Consider the following 16,330-nt stretch of genomic DNA (forward strand, 5'->3'; position numbering starts at 1 on the left):
TGCACACCTCAGAGTGGCCGGGAGGCGAGGGGGGGTTGTACCTGGCTCAATTAGGCATTGGGCGAGACGTGGAGTACACCCTGGACAGGCTGCCAGTCCATCACAGAGCAACCCAGAGAGCCAGAGTACCATTTATGCAAGAACCACCACTGCTTCGAAATGTCTGGATGGAACTAAATGAACCTGAAGCAGCTCTAAAGCCGAGAAACTTTATATTCTTCATTTGTTCTTCTTTAGCAGTAAATGTAAGGTTGGCAAGCTCCTGTCTGTGCACATGTTGTTAACTTTTCCATTCAGCTTTAATTAAAAACATGCAGAGTTTGCACATCTTTAGAGATTTTTTTTTCTCCCTCCAACATCGAGTTTTAAATCCAGGATGAGTCTTTGATGATACATCATCTTGCAGAAAACAGAAAATACTTCAGCTTATTCTTGACTGCATGACATTGCATAGCAGCTTTTCCATTTCCTCAACATTTCCTGTTGGCTATCCTGACTTTATTGGAAAGCTAAGCTAAGAAAAACAGGTGCAACATGACAATGGGGAGTGTGTCCTCAGCCCCACCTAGCTCCCCCAGGCAATGCATTCCTCTGCTGAAGCACTGAGTGGAGACCTGGACGTAACCAAAGACACCAGAATGTCCAAAACCTGAACAGATGGACATGTAGAAAACACAGGCATGCTGATGTACACACTTTGCCTTCACACTCCCACCTCTAAAGGACAGAATAAGCGTTAAGAACAATTACTCAACTTACATATTTTAGAATATGTGCTGTACTTAGTGCAAATGCAGAGTCTGTTCAACTGATAAGTTTAACACAAAGTTGAAAGTATTATGTATTTTCCAGGCATATAGTGCCATTTGATAGCATATTCAAGTGACTGTTACCTCCAGTTATAAAAATATGACATATATAAAACACAACTTCAAAGAAATCTGTGTTGATAGGTTGACATCTTGAAATTGGGTCTTTGCCTCTTTAAGAAACTCTTGCTCTTTCCACCTTCAGCACTTTTTTTTTTACAAAGTTACTCCATCATGCCATTTACAGCTGTTAGGAGAGCTGGACTGAGAAGTAGTTAGCAGACTCACAGTTCTTCAAGATATTTGCCAATTGCTGCTGCTGCTAGTCTGAAGGAGGTGAGCTGAACCTTACCTTGTAAGGCTGAAGCTCAGAAAAACAGCAAAGCACGTGTTTTTGCAGAGTGGCAGTCCTTGATTGGCTGCTTCGCGAACACCAACCAATAGCGTGTTGAGTAGCATTGTGCCTCAGTCTTTAACTTATCAAGCTGCATTTTTGAATATTTTAGATACAGTATACTCTGCTCCACCACTATCCAAATTTTCTGTGATGAATTTATTTTTTTCAGGGAAGACTCAGGAAATAGGTGAATCTGCAAATAGTCCACTGAATTGCCACCATTATCTCTAAAAATCATCACTGGCTCAGTGTGTGTGTGTGTGTGTGTGTGTGTGTGNGTGTGTGTGTGTGTGTGTGTGTGTGTGTGTGTGTGTGTGTGTGTGTGTGTGTGTGTGGTCGACTCTTTTCTAGACAGTCGTTGAAGCTGGCTGAGGACGAAGATCTTTTGAAAAATGGACAACTCGATGCAATTACTGAGGTTCTCAGGACAGCTAACCTTTTACCGTCTGGAAATAAACTGTCAGCTCACTCTGATTGGGCTGTATTGTAATTAGGTTTGAATTTGACTGTAACTGGATCTGAACGCTGCCATACTCCATAACTGGATGCTGCTGGACCCAATTTAATAAACATAAATTTAAAGAAGAAGACGCTTCATTCGACATTAATTGGTGCTGTTCGTCTTGTAAAGTGTCCTCAGATGAGATTTGATGTGAATATGTCCTATATAAATAGAACAAATTGAACTTAGCTGAATTAAATTTGGTTTCTAAGCCTGGTTGATAGATGGCTGCTGCAGACATTATTAGGAGAGATAATAGTGGCACACTCTTGTAAAAGGACAAGTTCATTTTTCATCAAAAAGTTTATTTACAAGCAGCGAGTTCTCGGTTTATTGCCTTTTGTGTCTGTGGTGGACAGAAAAGCTCAGCTAGGCATTCTGTAAACCCTGAGCTCCTCAGAAGGAATCTGTATAAAACTCTTTGCTTAGCTGACAGAACACAGAAGATCAGCTTTTATTCCTTTCTGAGTAGTTATTTTAGCCCAGCGTGAGACCTGGCTGGAGTCTAAACAGGCCAGTCCGTCCTCTCCACTCAGACACAACAAGCCGTCAGAACATGCTGGCTTCATAGCAACTCCACGATCCATGGCAACCGGCAGCCAGGCCTGGCTGTGAGAGCGTGCTGTGCTTCATATCCAGCCAATGTCCTCGTCTTGTATGTTACATCCACCACTGTCGTTTATGGGAATTAATATTCATCAACATGAGGCTGCCCCCCTTATTTTCAGGCAGTTGTTTCCTTTTCTTTTGCTCCCCCAGTCTGTTCCACATTCACAAGATATCCAGCAACTAGTTCACATTTAGATCCCCTTAAGAGGCAGTATTATGTTATCCAGGCACATAGAGCCGTTTCATAGCACAATCAAAGATTTATGCTGACTTCTGTTGCTATTAAAATGCCATATATATCAAATTTGACTTAAAAGAAGTTTGACTTTAGAATTTAACACCTTGAAATTGGGCCCCTGTCTCTTTAAGAAACTCCTGCTCTTTCTGAAACTCCGCCTTCACATCATGGCTCTTCTATTAACTCCTTAACTACATTTTTTACCAGCGTTTCACTGACAAATAGCTCCTATAAAGAGCTCAGCAGTTCCAACAGGTGTTTGCTAATTACTGCTGGCTAGTCTGAAGGAGCCGAGTGTTGGAGTCATGGTGGGAGGCGGGGCTAAGTCCACCGTGGTGTTTTGCACAGCTAAATGGTCGCCACCAGGGATCAAAGGATTTCTAAAACATACAGGAAAGAATCAAAGCAACACTCCAGGTATGTTTTTGATAAGAGAATAACATAATAACATGATCTGAAGCACAAAAATATCGATTTCACATAATACTGTCCCTTTAGTTGTTTTTTTTTTTCAGCAGCATTCTGGAGAATGTTTTTTATCACCATTCTGATCAAGAGCTCCACAAAGCCTCCAGTCACCACCCTGACAGCCTCCCCTCCCCCCATCCCCCCCGGCCCCCAGCACTGATTCATAGGATGCCCTCAGAGGAGTCCATGGAGCCGTTCGACTTATACGACAAACCACAGCTGCAGCAAAGACGCATTCCTCCTATACGCTGCAGCAAACAGTTTTAATTACATTGCTTTATGAGACAGAAAGACAAACTAAATTGTTACAAGAACTGAGGGAACTTGTGTATTTTGGAGGGGTGGGGGTTGGGGAGGGGAGCATGGGGTGCAAAATTATGACAGTGGGAGAGGGGCCTGTGGTCACGTTGGTGAGGAAACAACAGGAAACTGTGAGATAAATTGCAAAGTACATTCCATGTGTGCTGAGTGGGTGAAGAGATTTAGAGCAGGGGGGATTCTGGAGCTGCAGCCAGATCTTTGCTCATGCTGCACACAGTGGGGTGTTGGTTTAAGGTGGGCTCTGGGGAATACGTAAAGGCAGGATTTTTTTTATTTATTTATTATTTCCTTTATCCCCTCTACTGTACCATATATTTTTCTCACTATTGGGTGAATCAAAACACTTGCATCTGGTGGTCAGTTGACAAGCAGAGCAGCAGCAGGTTGGGGAGGGGCCAATAATGTGCTGCCACTCCCCCCCAAAAAACTTTGTATGCAAGAGTAAAGGAGATTTAGCAAAACAAAGGGTTATAATTGATCTTTTTTTTTTTTAATCAAAGGTGAGTGAGAGGTTAGGATTTGGTACTTTCAGAATATAAATCTTTACCAGAATGTGAAATGAAGTGAAGTTGGGAGTAGTGAGGTGTTCAGATTTGTTGTTTAATCTGAAATTCCTCCTGGGAATCAGACCTTTTGGTTGAATGGCAGCACAGATCTGCTTAGTGTCAGTCACCAGGCTGCAACAGGATGTTGACACTGTACACACTGGCATGTCGTCCACCCACATTCGGGATCAGATGTGTTTTTCTCGCAAGATAAGGTCAAAATGGAAACACAAAACGGACAAAAAGAAAAGTTACCTTTTGCTGTCTTGTTTTATCGCACATTTTATGCCACATTGTGACCCAGGAATCTGGATATTGGATCTGGGAAATGACATCTGAGCCAGTGTGACTGTGATCCAGATGTTGTATAATAATTTTTATACTGACCTTTATACCAATTCTGTTTCACTCCGAAACGTTTCACTGCTAAAGACACGTTTCACAGAGGAAGATTAGTGGTGACACACTTCTGCTAACCTTCATTACTTGTGTAAATAATTAGCAGCTTTTCTGTAAATAACTGATGTTTAGTTAAACGTTCAACAATGGAGTTGACATAAACTGCTCAACGTGTTTTCATTGTGGTCTTGGTTTTCATTGGACATTAGACATTAGCTCCAGCCTTTGTGATCAGCTAAATTGGATTTGTATTTAAAAACTGTAGTTACTAAAACATTCTGTGTATTCATTGCCCTAAATGATGTAAAATCTTTCCAAATCTACTGGAGGGACTGTCTGAAAAACAGTGAAAGCCTGTGGAATGTACTCACTGAACTCTGATCCTCTCGAGGCATCATTCACCTGAGATGAAGGCCTGATTACTTGAGTCCATCTGATCAATTAAAAACCGGTCAGCGGTCCCAGAGTTTAGCCAAGACCAACGAAGTGAATCGGACAAGATGAAAGATCACAAGCTGCCTTGTAGAAGCACACAGGTGAAGAGAAGATCCAAACCTGATAAAAGGCTCCCAATAGCAGAATGGGGGCAGGGTGAGGGGATCTTAAACTGAAAAACTCTGACTTGCTCAGGGAACTCTGGAGGGGATTAAGGGTTTAATGAACTGCCTATTGGAAGCCACACATTTCAGCAATAGGCATTAAAGCAGAGCAGAGGGTGCCTGTCACAAGAGAGCTCATGTGAGGAGGGGCCGAGTGTGTTAGCATAGAGCTAGCAGAGCTCTCTTAGAACGTACAACTCCAAATATTGCTAAAACCCTGGTCATTAAAAAATGTTTCAGAACTGTATAACTTTGGTTTGTTTCTCCTAATGTTGTAAAAAACTAACTTTTTCTGTTACTAGACTAAGAAATGTCCAAACAGAGACATAAACGTTATTTTTAGACAGGATTTATTTAGTCTACATTTTCACTGTGACAGAAATAAATGTGACAGTCAGCTGCATTTCCATTACAAATGTGCTTAAATCTTTGTCTGCATTCCACTGTAAAAAAATGCAATTGTGGTGTTTCCATTAAATAAGAAATGAAATTTAAATCACACGTGTATAAGCTTGTTCACAGACAAGTCATTAAAAATTGTGGCAGCAACAGATGTAAACAGATTCCTGAGATATATTCATAATTCAGTCATGGTGATAAACGTTCATCAGCCAAAAAGAAAAAGCAAACTCTTACAGGTGTCAGAACTTTTTTTAATCGAAGAAATTGAGTTTTTGTTAAATTGGCACGTTTCCATTTCTTTTCGTAATTCCAATTTGCGGAGCCACTGTAATTTTTATATCCGGCCTGAGCATTTAGAAACGGTGAAATAGAGTCCACTCCTTTAAACTCAGCTGAATGTCTCTTCAAAACTCCTCAGTTCCACGGCTAAACATTCAAATGAGGTTTTAGGATTGTTTGTTTTTAGCACTGAATCCTCTCACCTCAGACCATGACTGACTGAGCAGAATGCCATGTCAGCATTCTTTCAAATCAACTTACATCTAGCTAGATCCCCCCACCCCCCCCCCCCCCAAAAAAAAAAAAAAAAAGTTTGCTATCACCACCTGCATAAATATCTTTACCAACTTGTAGCAGCTACCTGAAACAGGACATTTTTAACAGAGGCCTGTTCAGACGTAAAGCTGAGCTCTGGTTGTTGTTTGATGTGTTGAAGAAAGATTTCAGGCGGTAAGAGACAGAAACAGCAACCATGTAGCTCACTGTGAATGAGTGCACTAGCTTTCAGACAGGCTGAGAGGGAAATCAGAGCAGGAGAGAGAGGGGCAGCGGCACACACACGCACTCTCTCTCTCTCTCACACACACACCTCAGCACTGATTCATGAGTTCGGCTGCTGTCGGATCAGCCTACCTGTTGGTCGGACTCCGGCTGATCGTGGACCTGATCGTGGAGTTGGGGATTAAAACCGACTGAACCCGGAGTGGATGAGGAACCTAAACATGTTTCTACGGTTATTACTTTGGACTGCTCTGGCCGCGTACCGCGGGACGCCGACCTGCGACGGATTTAACATAGATGCGAAGTTTCCTGTGATTAAACAGGGGAAAACCGACGGGAGCTTCTTTGGATTCTCGGTAGCTCTGCACAGACAGACGACGAAGGGCTCCGACACATATCTGTAAGTTGTCGGGATGTGTTTGGGAAATGTTTTTGTTTCACTCGATTGTTGTCAGTGTGAGCAGAGATCGGGTGTTCTGCCGACAGCCAACCATTACCTGTGTGAGCTGGCGCACACTCACCTGCGGACAACCTGAGACTCAGCGCGGCTTTCGCTGTTAAGATGCGATCAGCTGTTCCAGTCTGGTTCCCCGGGGATCACTCACTTATTTTATCAAAGCAAGAGCAGATGAGGAAAGGCGGTTTAATTTTCTTTCATCCAGGTCGGAAAGTGTCAAGAAGGACATGTAGAACCAGGGCCGGCCCAAGCGTGTGTGAGGCCCTGAGCAGGGTTTAACGTGGGGGCCCCTTTTTTTTTTCTTTGGCTTCAGATTTTAGCACACCTTGTGCAGGAAATATGATGCGATTTTAGACACAAGCAAGAAGAAGAAGAAAAATAAAAACTTCACCATAATAAAGTAACTAGTTATTTAGAAATAAACAATTACTGAATATTGATTAAAATAAGTCAAAGGGAAATATTTTTCATGGCTAATATTTTAACAGCCTATAAAAATATATTTAGTATTGTCTCATGATGCCATTAAGCACTTTTACTGCAAGTATATATGGAAAATAACGGGACAAAGTATTTTTGTGCTAATCGTCAAAATTACATCAACTTGATAAGCTCAGGAAAAAGTTTTAATTAACAAAAAAGAGCAAGAGAAGGGGAAGTAGGTCCGTTGTGCTAGCTTGATTTTGACAACCTTAGCATGTACATGTGCTGCAGAATCGCTGTGTTTCAGTTCAGGAAAAAAATAAGACAAAGGTGACCTGCAAACCAACTCATCAGTAGAGCAGGAGTTTAAATTAGCTTTTCTGCGTCAATCACTAATCAGTTGTCATGGTAGCAGGTCTGTGTGTAGTGTAGCCAACATAGTAAGTGAGAAAAAATAAAAATAAAAGTGGTTTTGACCTGTTCCTCTGAGGTTTTTCTGTTGTTTCCTGTGATGCGCAGCACTAGATGAATAATCCCTCCACCTCCAAGGTTCATTCTGTTAACAGAATTGCTCCAGCGCTGCTGTGGACGCCAATTAAAACATTTGTCCTTTTTGCCATCTAGCTTCATGCGTGTGCACGTAGTTTCCACATGTAAACAATAACATGCAGCGTGTCTGTCCATATGTACATTTACAAAATGTTCTGGAACAAAATGAGTGTGTAATTTCGCTTTGCAGTGGAACGTCGCAGAATTAATGACTTTCACTCGAAGCAGGTCAGAAACACGATGAGACACGTTCTGCTCTGGCTGACATGGGGCGGGGTTCAGCAAGTTGTCAAAATAAAATGTGTCTCCTGAGGCTATCAGTAACTCGGCTTTACATGAACAGGATTCTCCCTGATGCCTTTAAGTTACAACAATTTAATTCACATGTTGCTTATCCAGCATTTCCAATAAAATAACTATTTAGAAGTAGTTGCCAATCAGTGCAATATTACTAATGTTTTGAAACTATTCACCAGTTTTAAGGGTTTTTTCACTTTTACATTTATATATGAAAAATTACCGCAGTATAGCACAGTGCAGACGAGAATATCAGGGACAGTGAGTGTTTGTAACAGCAAGCTCTCTCAAACTTTCTCCAGATGAATGAAATTCTTTTAAACTCCGCAGTCGTCTGGTGTTGGATTTCACTCGGCCAATCACAACGGCCTCTCCATCCTTGATCACAGAGCATCACCTAATCTTCTCTATCTGAGCTGCAGTTCTGCTTTGATACAGGAAGAAACTTGTGGTTTCCTTCCTCTGTGTGGTCAGTAACCGCGAGTCTCCATGCAGAGCTAAGTGGTTAAATTTCTGCAGCATGCCAGACTGAATATGTACCAAAACTATTTGTTCTGTTAGCGGGACATGTAGACGTGCCGTCCCAGCTCCGTCCCTCAGGGGTCGTTGCCATGCAGGGTCGCTGTACTTGGAGCAACAAAGGGGGAAATAAAATAAAGTTTAAAACAGTAGGAAATGAATGCAGGTAAAGATCAAGACTTATGCCGCAGTCTTTATGATACCTGAAGATGGTATTGCAATTGCAATAATCTTTTCTGACACTGACTGCAGAGCATTTGCTTTTCATTCTAACGTACATGAACTGATCTGCATTTTATACATTTTTAGAAATTCCCAACCTGAGCTTTATTTTTTCTGTAGCTTCAAAAGAGAAAACAAACTGACCTCTTTTCTAAACAAGAAAAGAGGTCAAGCTTTTCAGTTGCAGTTTGTAAATTTATTGAGGTTTTGGTTTTGTAAAGAAATTTGTCTCGTGTTGCACGATATATTGAGAATTGATCTCCATTGTTGAAGAAAATTATAATAATTATGCAAAAAAATCATTTTAAAAAACTTCAGATAGAAATAAGTATTTGGTTGTCATAATTAGACCATGCATCCATGGATTTAAATAACAATAAGTTCTTGACAAAAACTGCCACAGTACAAAATGACCCTCAGTGTCCTGTGTTGTTCTTTGCTTTGTGTTGGAAGCCAGACAGCTAAGTTAAAAAATAATTTCACACAGCTGCTATTTGCTACTGATAGAGCATTATTTATTTATCTTTTTTTTTTACAGAACTTGATTTACTTTAGCAATAAATTCCCACTTTCTGTTCATGAGAAAGATTCATGTGACTTACTGCATGTTTTGTGGTAGTATGTCATCTTTATCTCTTCTACCTACATTTTCCTCCCTTCTCCCTTTTAAGCTGAGGTTTTGTACAAACTATATAAATCTGTAAAGACACATAATGTGCTGATGGAGTGTCTGGTTCTTGATGTTGGTCTTGCATGAGCCCTTATTTGTGTTGCTGCTTCAAAAAGTCATTGCTATCTGGTTCATAGTTATTTGATAAAGGCAATAGACTAAAAATACCATTTTGTGCAATCATTCCATTTTGCATAGATTTGCTGTTTCGTGTCTACACCTGACCAGTGCAGCATACTGTAGAGTTTGTGGCTAAAAATAAAGAAACTGGATGACAACACAAGACCTTTTAGGGCTAAAAAATTATTTTAATCCTCATCAAGGTAGGTGTAGCCTCCACTGTCAATATTTACCAACATATATATATTTTATTTTGCATATAAGTTTTACACCCACACAATGGTGCTACAAGTTGAAATATCAACAAGTGATATGAAAACATAGAGAACATGCTACCCAGCCAAGCATTTTATAAAACTTCCCCAGATTAAAACAATGTTGGTAGCAGCAAAATGTGAGCTTTGTTGATACCAAAACTCACAATAGAGTTTTAGTAGCAACTAACAATGTTAGCTGCTCCATAGCTTCTAAAAATAAAAACAATGCTAGCATTTTGCTGCTAATGCTGTTATATTCCAGACTGAATAGAAAAACAGGCACTATTCAATCTGGAATATCAATGATGTGTGAGTCAAATGGGATGAAATACTCAACAATATTGTTTATTAGTTTAGTGAATTTTAATGATTTTAATGAAATATGAGACTATGACTTTCAATTAGAAAATGAATCTGGAATTACTTGGATTAGGACGTTACAAAAGGCCTCGACACACGGGAGGCGACTTCACTCACTCTCCATTCATTTCCTGTGGAACTTGCATGATGAGGTGACAATCGCTTTCCATCCTCCAGCCAAGCAACTGGCAACACAACACCGTTGAAAATTGTTGTGTGTCCCATGTGTTGGTTTTTCCCTCTCGGTGGCGGATGCTTTCGCCTGTCGTTGTTGATCGTCACTCCCCGTGTGTCGAACCCAAAACGGTAGAAAAACAGTATCTGAAAGTCAGTAACATCAGACAGAGACACACATTGTCAAGTATAGAACCAAACTGATGCGTCATTTTTTTTTTGTTGATCACTGTATTATTGTTCAGTTGGTGTTACAACATGAAAATGAAAGAGACTGTGCCTTCTTAACAGAGAGCCGTTGTCAAAGTCAGGTCTAATTTAAAAGGTTTTACCCACTAAATGATCTGCCATGTGTGGAAACGCCAATAGTTGATAAGTTGAGTTGAGAATCTTGTCAAGTTCAGACAAAAAGAGCAAAGAGACATTAAGCATGAAGAATCATTGATTAGGATTCATTTAAAGTATCAGGCGAAAGTCGGGCTGCTTAGAAAGGATATGAAGGAATAAAGGATGACTCAAGACTTTGCTCAGGAATATAAACTAGTCGAAACAAGACATGACTCTTTGTGAGTCATGGGTGAAGGATGAAAGTCCACACTGAAAGTGTCCATCCCCTAAATTCAGCCATAAAGTTCCCTTTAACCTGTTCAAATGTTCATTATTATCCATTTGGACCAAATATTCCAGATTCCTGATTCCTGGTGGAGCTGATAGGTAAGGTGGGGGGTTGGTGTCCAATAGGAAGCTGGCATTACTTCCAGGAGTCAATGTTGAAGATACCTGAGGCCATTTTGCAGTGGGATGTCTGTCTTCACTCTCTCTCTGTTGTTGAATCTCCATTTCTTTTTGTTTTGGTCGTCTTCAGTTGTGGAGGGGAGGAGGGACTGGGCAGTCAGCTGGCCACCTATTGGTTCTTCCAATTCTTTGACCCCGTGGTATGCTTGGAATGTATTACTTTTCTGTGCAAAGTCACAACCTGCCAGGTTTCAGGTTGAGGCAAGTTGCAAGTGAGAATGATGATCTTGGGGCATAAAAGCAAGAAAACAAGAAAAAAATACACGAAAGATACTAACAGTTGAAGAGTCCCTGCACTTTTCTAAGAGTTGAAGCAAATGGTTCATCAGACTGATGAATATTTAATCGGAGCTGAAATGCATTTGATTTTTCTGCTTCATGTCTGTCTGACTGCCTGAGGCCATAAAAACCAGACGTTTATGTCGTCAGGTCTTCCCCTCAGCGCTGTGAGGTGCAAATTAAACTGGTCTGTTCCAGTTTACACACTAATCTGATGTTCAGTCAGAACACGTAGAAGAAATGAGTTCTGCTTTTCTTTCATACCGCAGAGTTAGCTGGAATTAAAGAGGATGTCACGTCAGACACAGTCAGTACTTCTGGTGTTTAAATCAGTGTTCCTCAATTCCGGTCCTCAGGCCCCCCTGCCCTGCATGTTTTAGGTGTTCCCCTTCTGCCACACACCTGGATTGAATCTGTGGGTGATTAATAGGCTTCTGCAATACTTGATGACTGCAGAAGAGGTCATGCAATCAATTGGATCAGCTGTTCTGAAAAAGACACACATCTAAAACATGAAGAGCGGAGGGGCCTGAGGACTGGAATTGAGAAGCACTGGTTTAAATGCAGCTACTATAACAGAAAACTCACTCTCTGCAACCAAAGTCCACCTTTGCTCTGATAAACACACGCCCTAGTGCACCAGAAACCAGTAAGAGGCAGAAAGACTGATCCGTCTTTGTGCTTGAATTATGCTTGTTTGTTTGGGTGTAACAGGTTGGCAACTAAGTTTTACAGAGGAGTGTGAGTTTGGTCAGTTGCTGACAAACCCACTGGATTGATTGGCAGATGGCGTCATGTCAAAAGCTTCAAGAAGGAATCTAATTAGTCAATAGAGTCTCTGTGTGGACTCAGACCTCTGAATCCATCTTTGATGTGATGGTCTCTGGAGTTCGTTAGAGAACATCAGTGAATAAACGGCATCATGAAGATTAAAGAACACCTGAAGCTGTCATCTGAAATGAAAAGACAGTGGCACAACAGCAAACCAACCAAGATATGGCCGTTCACATGAATCTGCCCAATGACTCTGGAGGAACTGGAGAAACGTACCACTCAGGTGGGAGAAACGGTCAACAGGACAACCAGACGTCGTTCTCTAGATCTAGACTTTATGGGTAAGTGATAAAAAGAAAGCAACTGTTTGAACAAACTCAGATGTATCCGAGAAGTTCTACACACAGCAAACTTCTGAACTTTGGCCCAGATGCAGAATGCGACGTTTTATGGAAAACTGAAATACTGAGAGTTTTAAGATGGATGGAGCCATACAGAGAGGTGATCTGCACCAAAGAGCTTCAGCATGTGTGCTGTTAGGAAAAGACTCCTTTCAGCGTAGGAACGATGCTGATAGATTTGCACGTGGCATTGATCCAACATTCCTCTGTGCACAGAGGCTGGTGCTCTTTGTCTGTGAAGTGTGTCTGTGGGAGAACGATGGAGCTGCTGCCATAAATCACCTTCAGATGCTCACGGTTTATACTCTGAGAGCCAACACTTTTACATGACAGTAAGCCAGCACTTACTGATCTGCCACAGTGCAAAAGAAGCTTTGTGATGTATGGAGTTGTGTTAATGGCTCTTTGCGAAATCCCAGTTACTGCCTTCATAGCTTGCAAATGGTGATTTAGGAGATTGTGGTGTGTTTTTAAGCAGGTTTAATATGCCATTTATAGTATGTGTTCACTTTTTAAATGGTAAATTAGAAATGTTAAGAAATATAAGTAATAAACAATGTTTATCAATTGTAAATAGTCCTTTAGGACATGTGTTCCACTTTTACCCCGCAGCCTGACTGACGTCCTGTAATACGATGTTGAAAGCTTTGCAAGTCAGATTTCACGCCTCCTGCTAATCTCTGCCGAGAAGACATTCAAAGGAGAGACTTTTATCGACCAAAGTTTCTGTAGTGAAGGTTGTTTCTATCTTCTGACCCAGCAGCGTGGAGAAGCAGGTGACCTGAGGGGCTAAAGATAGCTACAGCTACCTGAAGCTTAAAAAAACAATATGCTTCAACACCTTCCCCCTTCATTCTTCACCCTTGAGGGGAAATAATCCGGGCGTATGGGGTTAGGCCAGTGTGCATTCAGGCGAAGTACGCTCAAAACAGTGGTGCATCCAAAGAACATCTGAATGTCTGCTTCTTTATTTAAAAAATATATATTTATATGAAAGACATGTCATATAAAAATCTGTTAAAACGTGTTAAGTGTTCTCCATATCAGCTGCTGGAAGCAGATATTTCACCGACATTGTGTTTTTTTTTTTGTTGTTGTTGTTAATATTCAGGTTCAGTTCAGGTTGCCCCCTTCTGTGTCGGTGAAAGTTTTAAACCAATCAGTCTCATGCTTTCACCCAACAGAGGTCAAAATGTCACCAGTCACTGATACTCTGAGCCCCTCATGCACAATGTTAGCTAGCATGGAGGTCACAAAGCGACATGCGCCCATGAGGAGTCCAGTCGCGTTTGTTTGTGTAAATATGCATTCCAGTGTGCATGCATACATTTGGATGCAGTTCTCCATGTGACCTGGCTCAGGGTTTGTTTGTTTGCGTAAGTAAAGGCCGAGTGACGAGGAACCAGGAAGCATTAAGCGCCTTAATGCCAGAGACATTGTTCTTATCTGACCCAGAAGCTGCAGATTAAGGCGCAGTTCTCCATCTACTGGTGCCTGAGATCTTTAGCAGCAACAAAAACAGATCAGAAGATTTTTAATGCGTCTAATATTATTCTTGTATTAACATCAGTTTTTGTGTGTAACGATGAACTTATACTGATAATTGGCTACTTTCAGAGAACCTCAGTAAAGTAGTAGAAGTAGCTGTTTAGGGTAATGCTCTTCATAGAGTTACACTGTGAGTGTAAGAAGCTAATAGTGGATAGTTGTGTTTGTAACAGACATGGCTCACATAGCTTGTCAACTTTAGTTTTTAAACAGCCTTACCTTCAAAAAGGATGTGTACAGATACTTTAGTTTTCTTGTAACGACTGTGTTTTTTGCTACCAGGAATTTTCTCCAACAGTGGTGTTTGTCTGTTTTATGCTAGAGGAAAGTCTAGTGGCACTTTTTCAGCCAGCTGACAGGTAGAGTCAGCATCAGGTATGGGAGGGGTAATGCTGCATCGTTCTAACCTGGAGAAACACAGCGTCACTCCAGTTCTTTCTCTGGAATCTTCTTTAAAAACGGGCTTTAAGCTTCGGATTGTGGAAAATCTTTGTGGTTTTTGAAACTTTTAAAAATCTTTTCCTGTCCCTGGACTCTGGTCACCATCCCATGGAATCTGCCAGGATCGTGTTCTTCACTGTGTTTTACCTATTAAATATTCTGTCCTGGTCCTCCAAAAGACATGTAAAAAATAATATGAGAAAATGATGTGATGAAAAATTATTATATTTTGATGTGATGATGTGAGCTGTGACAAATCCATCTTTTACTGTGACCTTTACCCTCTCTTCTGCTAGCTTGTTCATCTTATTGGTGAGCTAATGCTACTTGGAATAATTACTACAGTCCAAAAAGTTCTTTGTGGTTATTAATATTGCGTATATTAATGTGTTCTGTACCTCTGTGGTAGTAACTGAACACAGGTTGACGTGTTGCTGATGTTGCTGCTGCTTTGTCATGAAGATGGCTCCCATGTTCCATTTCTCTGCCTGGATCTGGATGCGTTTCCCTCCTGTTACTGTTTTACTAAAGGCAGATGGCAGGCTGCCACAGGATGTTTGTCCAGACGAAACAACCAGATCCAGAGCCGCGTCATGGACCAGTGAACGTTGATATTTCGCCTTACTGACCTCAGTACACTGGTTCTGCGCTGTGTCCTCCTTTTATTACTAATTGTGTCTCTTCATCTCTTTTGCATCAGAGGTTAGAGGAACTGCTTGGCGTCTCTTGTTGCTCCGACATCCAGCAGCATGAAAAACAGAGCATAACCAAATAAACCCAAATGAAGAAGAACACCTTAGCATGTGTGTTGTACTTCCTACTTTTAGCTTCGACTGTCTTCAACTGCACCAAGACTGTGAAACCGGTGAGAAACAAGCAGTTCAAGGCGTGTTCATGTAGGGATCAATCAGACGCTGTATTCCCGTTACCAAAGCAGTCGCAGTGAACCCCACAGCTGCACATCTTGTTTTCTTTCGATCAGTTGTTACAACATGATGGTTGAATAAAGAGATCAAACTTGGTCTCTGTCTTGTCCTCATGCTTAATTTGATCAGCAGATTGAGTCACGGCTTTCAGTCTTATCTCCATTCATTTGCTTAGTGGCTCTAAATGGCAACGGGTCAACAGAGTCCCACCTACTGCTTCTGAAACGCCGAAGCGGGCGGGCATTCGTTTTCCCGTTATTGATGGAACATCCCGTTTGTTCCCGTCTTTACACGTTTTCCTTCCTCACGAGTCGCCAGACATGGGAAGTGTGGTTTGATTTGACATTAATTATGTGATCAAGATGTGTCAGCGCAAACTTGCAAAATCACACCAGCCTGGACAAGTCAAACTGAATGTTTGATTCATTTCTGCAACAATGAAAAGACCAAATGAAGAATGTCTGCTTCTCCTTTTTCTGGAGGGTTCTTTAAAAAAAAAAAAAAATTAATCTTAACTGACTCATTATCAGTGATTTCTTCGTTCCTTAGAAATGCCTTATCCTCTGGTATTGACAGCTATGTCCAGGGGACAGTTGTGCCATTGCTGTATGACTTTGGATTTTCATTTTTGGTCTCCATTACCATAGTCAGTTTCCAAGAACTTTCTGTCAAATCAGAGTCACATATCTTGTCGTCAGATCTTCCTGTCTTGTCTGCAGTGGATTGTGGTTTGGCTTGTAGAAACAGATTTCATCGCAGCTCTTCCATTTTTCCCCGCAGTGAATTTAAATGGTGATGGAGAACATGTTTAACATGTTTAAGCAAAGAACAAGTCATAGATTTTGTCTTTGTTTATCACGACTCCATGAGTGAGAGGCTGTTTTGTTTTTTGTTCGTTTTTGTTGTGTGCATCTTGCGTTGTGGAGAACGCCGTACTGTGTAACCAGGAACGTCTCTGCACTCGTCGCTGCTCTGCAGGTCGAATGACCTGCCTGCTAAATGCAGCAGCTGTGGTTTGGAATGAGATTAATATCTTCATCTGACTGAAA

At 41.2% G+C, this 16,330-nt stretch overlaps 1 protein-coding gene across 4 annotated transcripts in view; it reads left to right on the top strand.

Moving 5' to 3' along the window:
- The first annotated feature begins 6,044 nt into the window (after positions 1-6,044).
- itga3b (integrin, alpha 3b) overlaps positions 6,045-16,330 on the top strand; it is a 36,484-nt gene continuing 26,198 nt past the window's right edge. For 2 of the 4 annotated variants that reach the window (XM_007559552.2, XM_016675147.1), the window contains exon 1: positions 6,045-6,469. In XM_007559552.2, the coding sequence (XP_007559614.1) occupies positions 6,276-6,469 (194 nt within the window). In that variant the 5' untranslated portion in view covers positions 6,045-6,275. The remainder of the gene's footprint in view (positions 6,470-16,330) is intronic. The other 2 variants (XM_016675144.1, XM_016675155.1) reach the window with 2 other exon arrangements.

Source organism: Poecilia formosa, unplaced genomic scaffold (genome assembly GCF_000485575.1).
Source record: "Poecilia formosa unplaced genomic scaffold, Poecilia_formosa-5.1.2 Scaffold4, whole genome shotgun sequence".
In the NCBI taxonomy this organism is placed as follows: Eukaryota; Metazoa; Chordata; class Actinopteri; order Cyprinodontiformes; family Poeciliidae; genus Poecilia; species Poecilia formosa.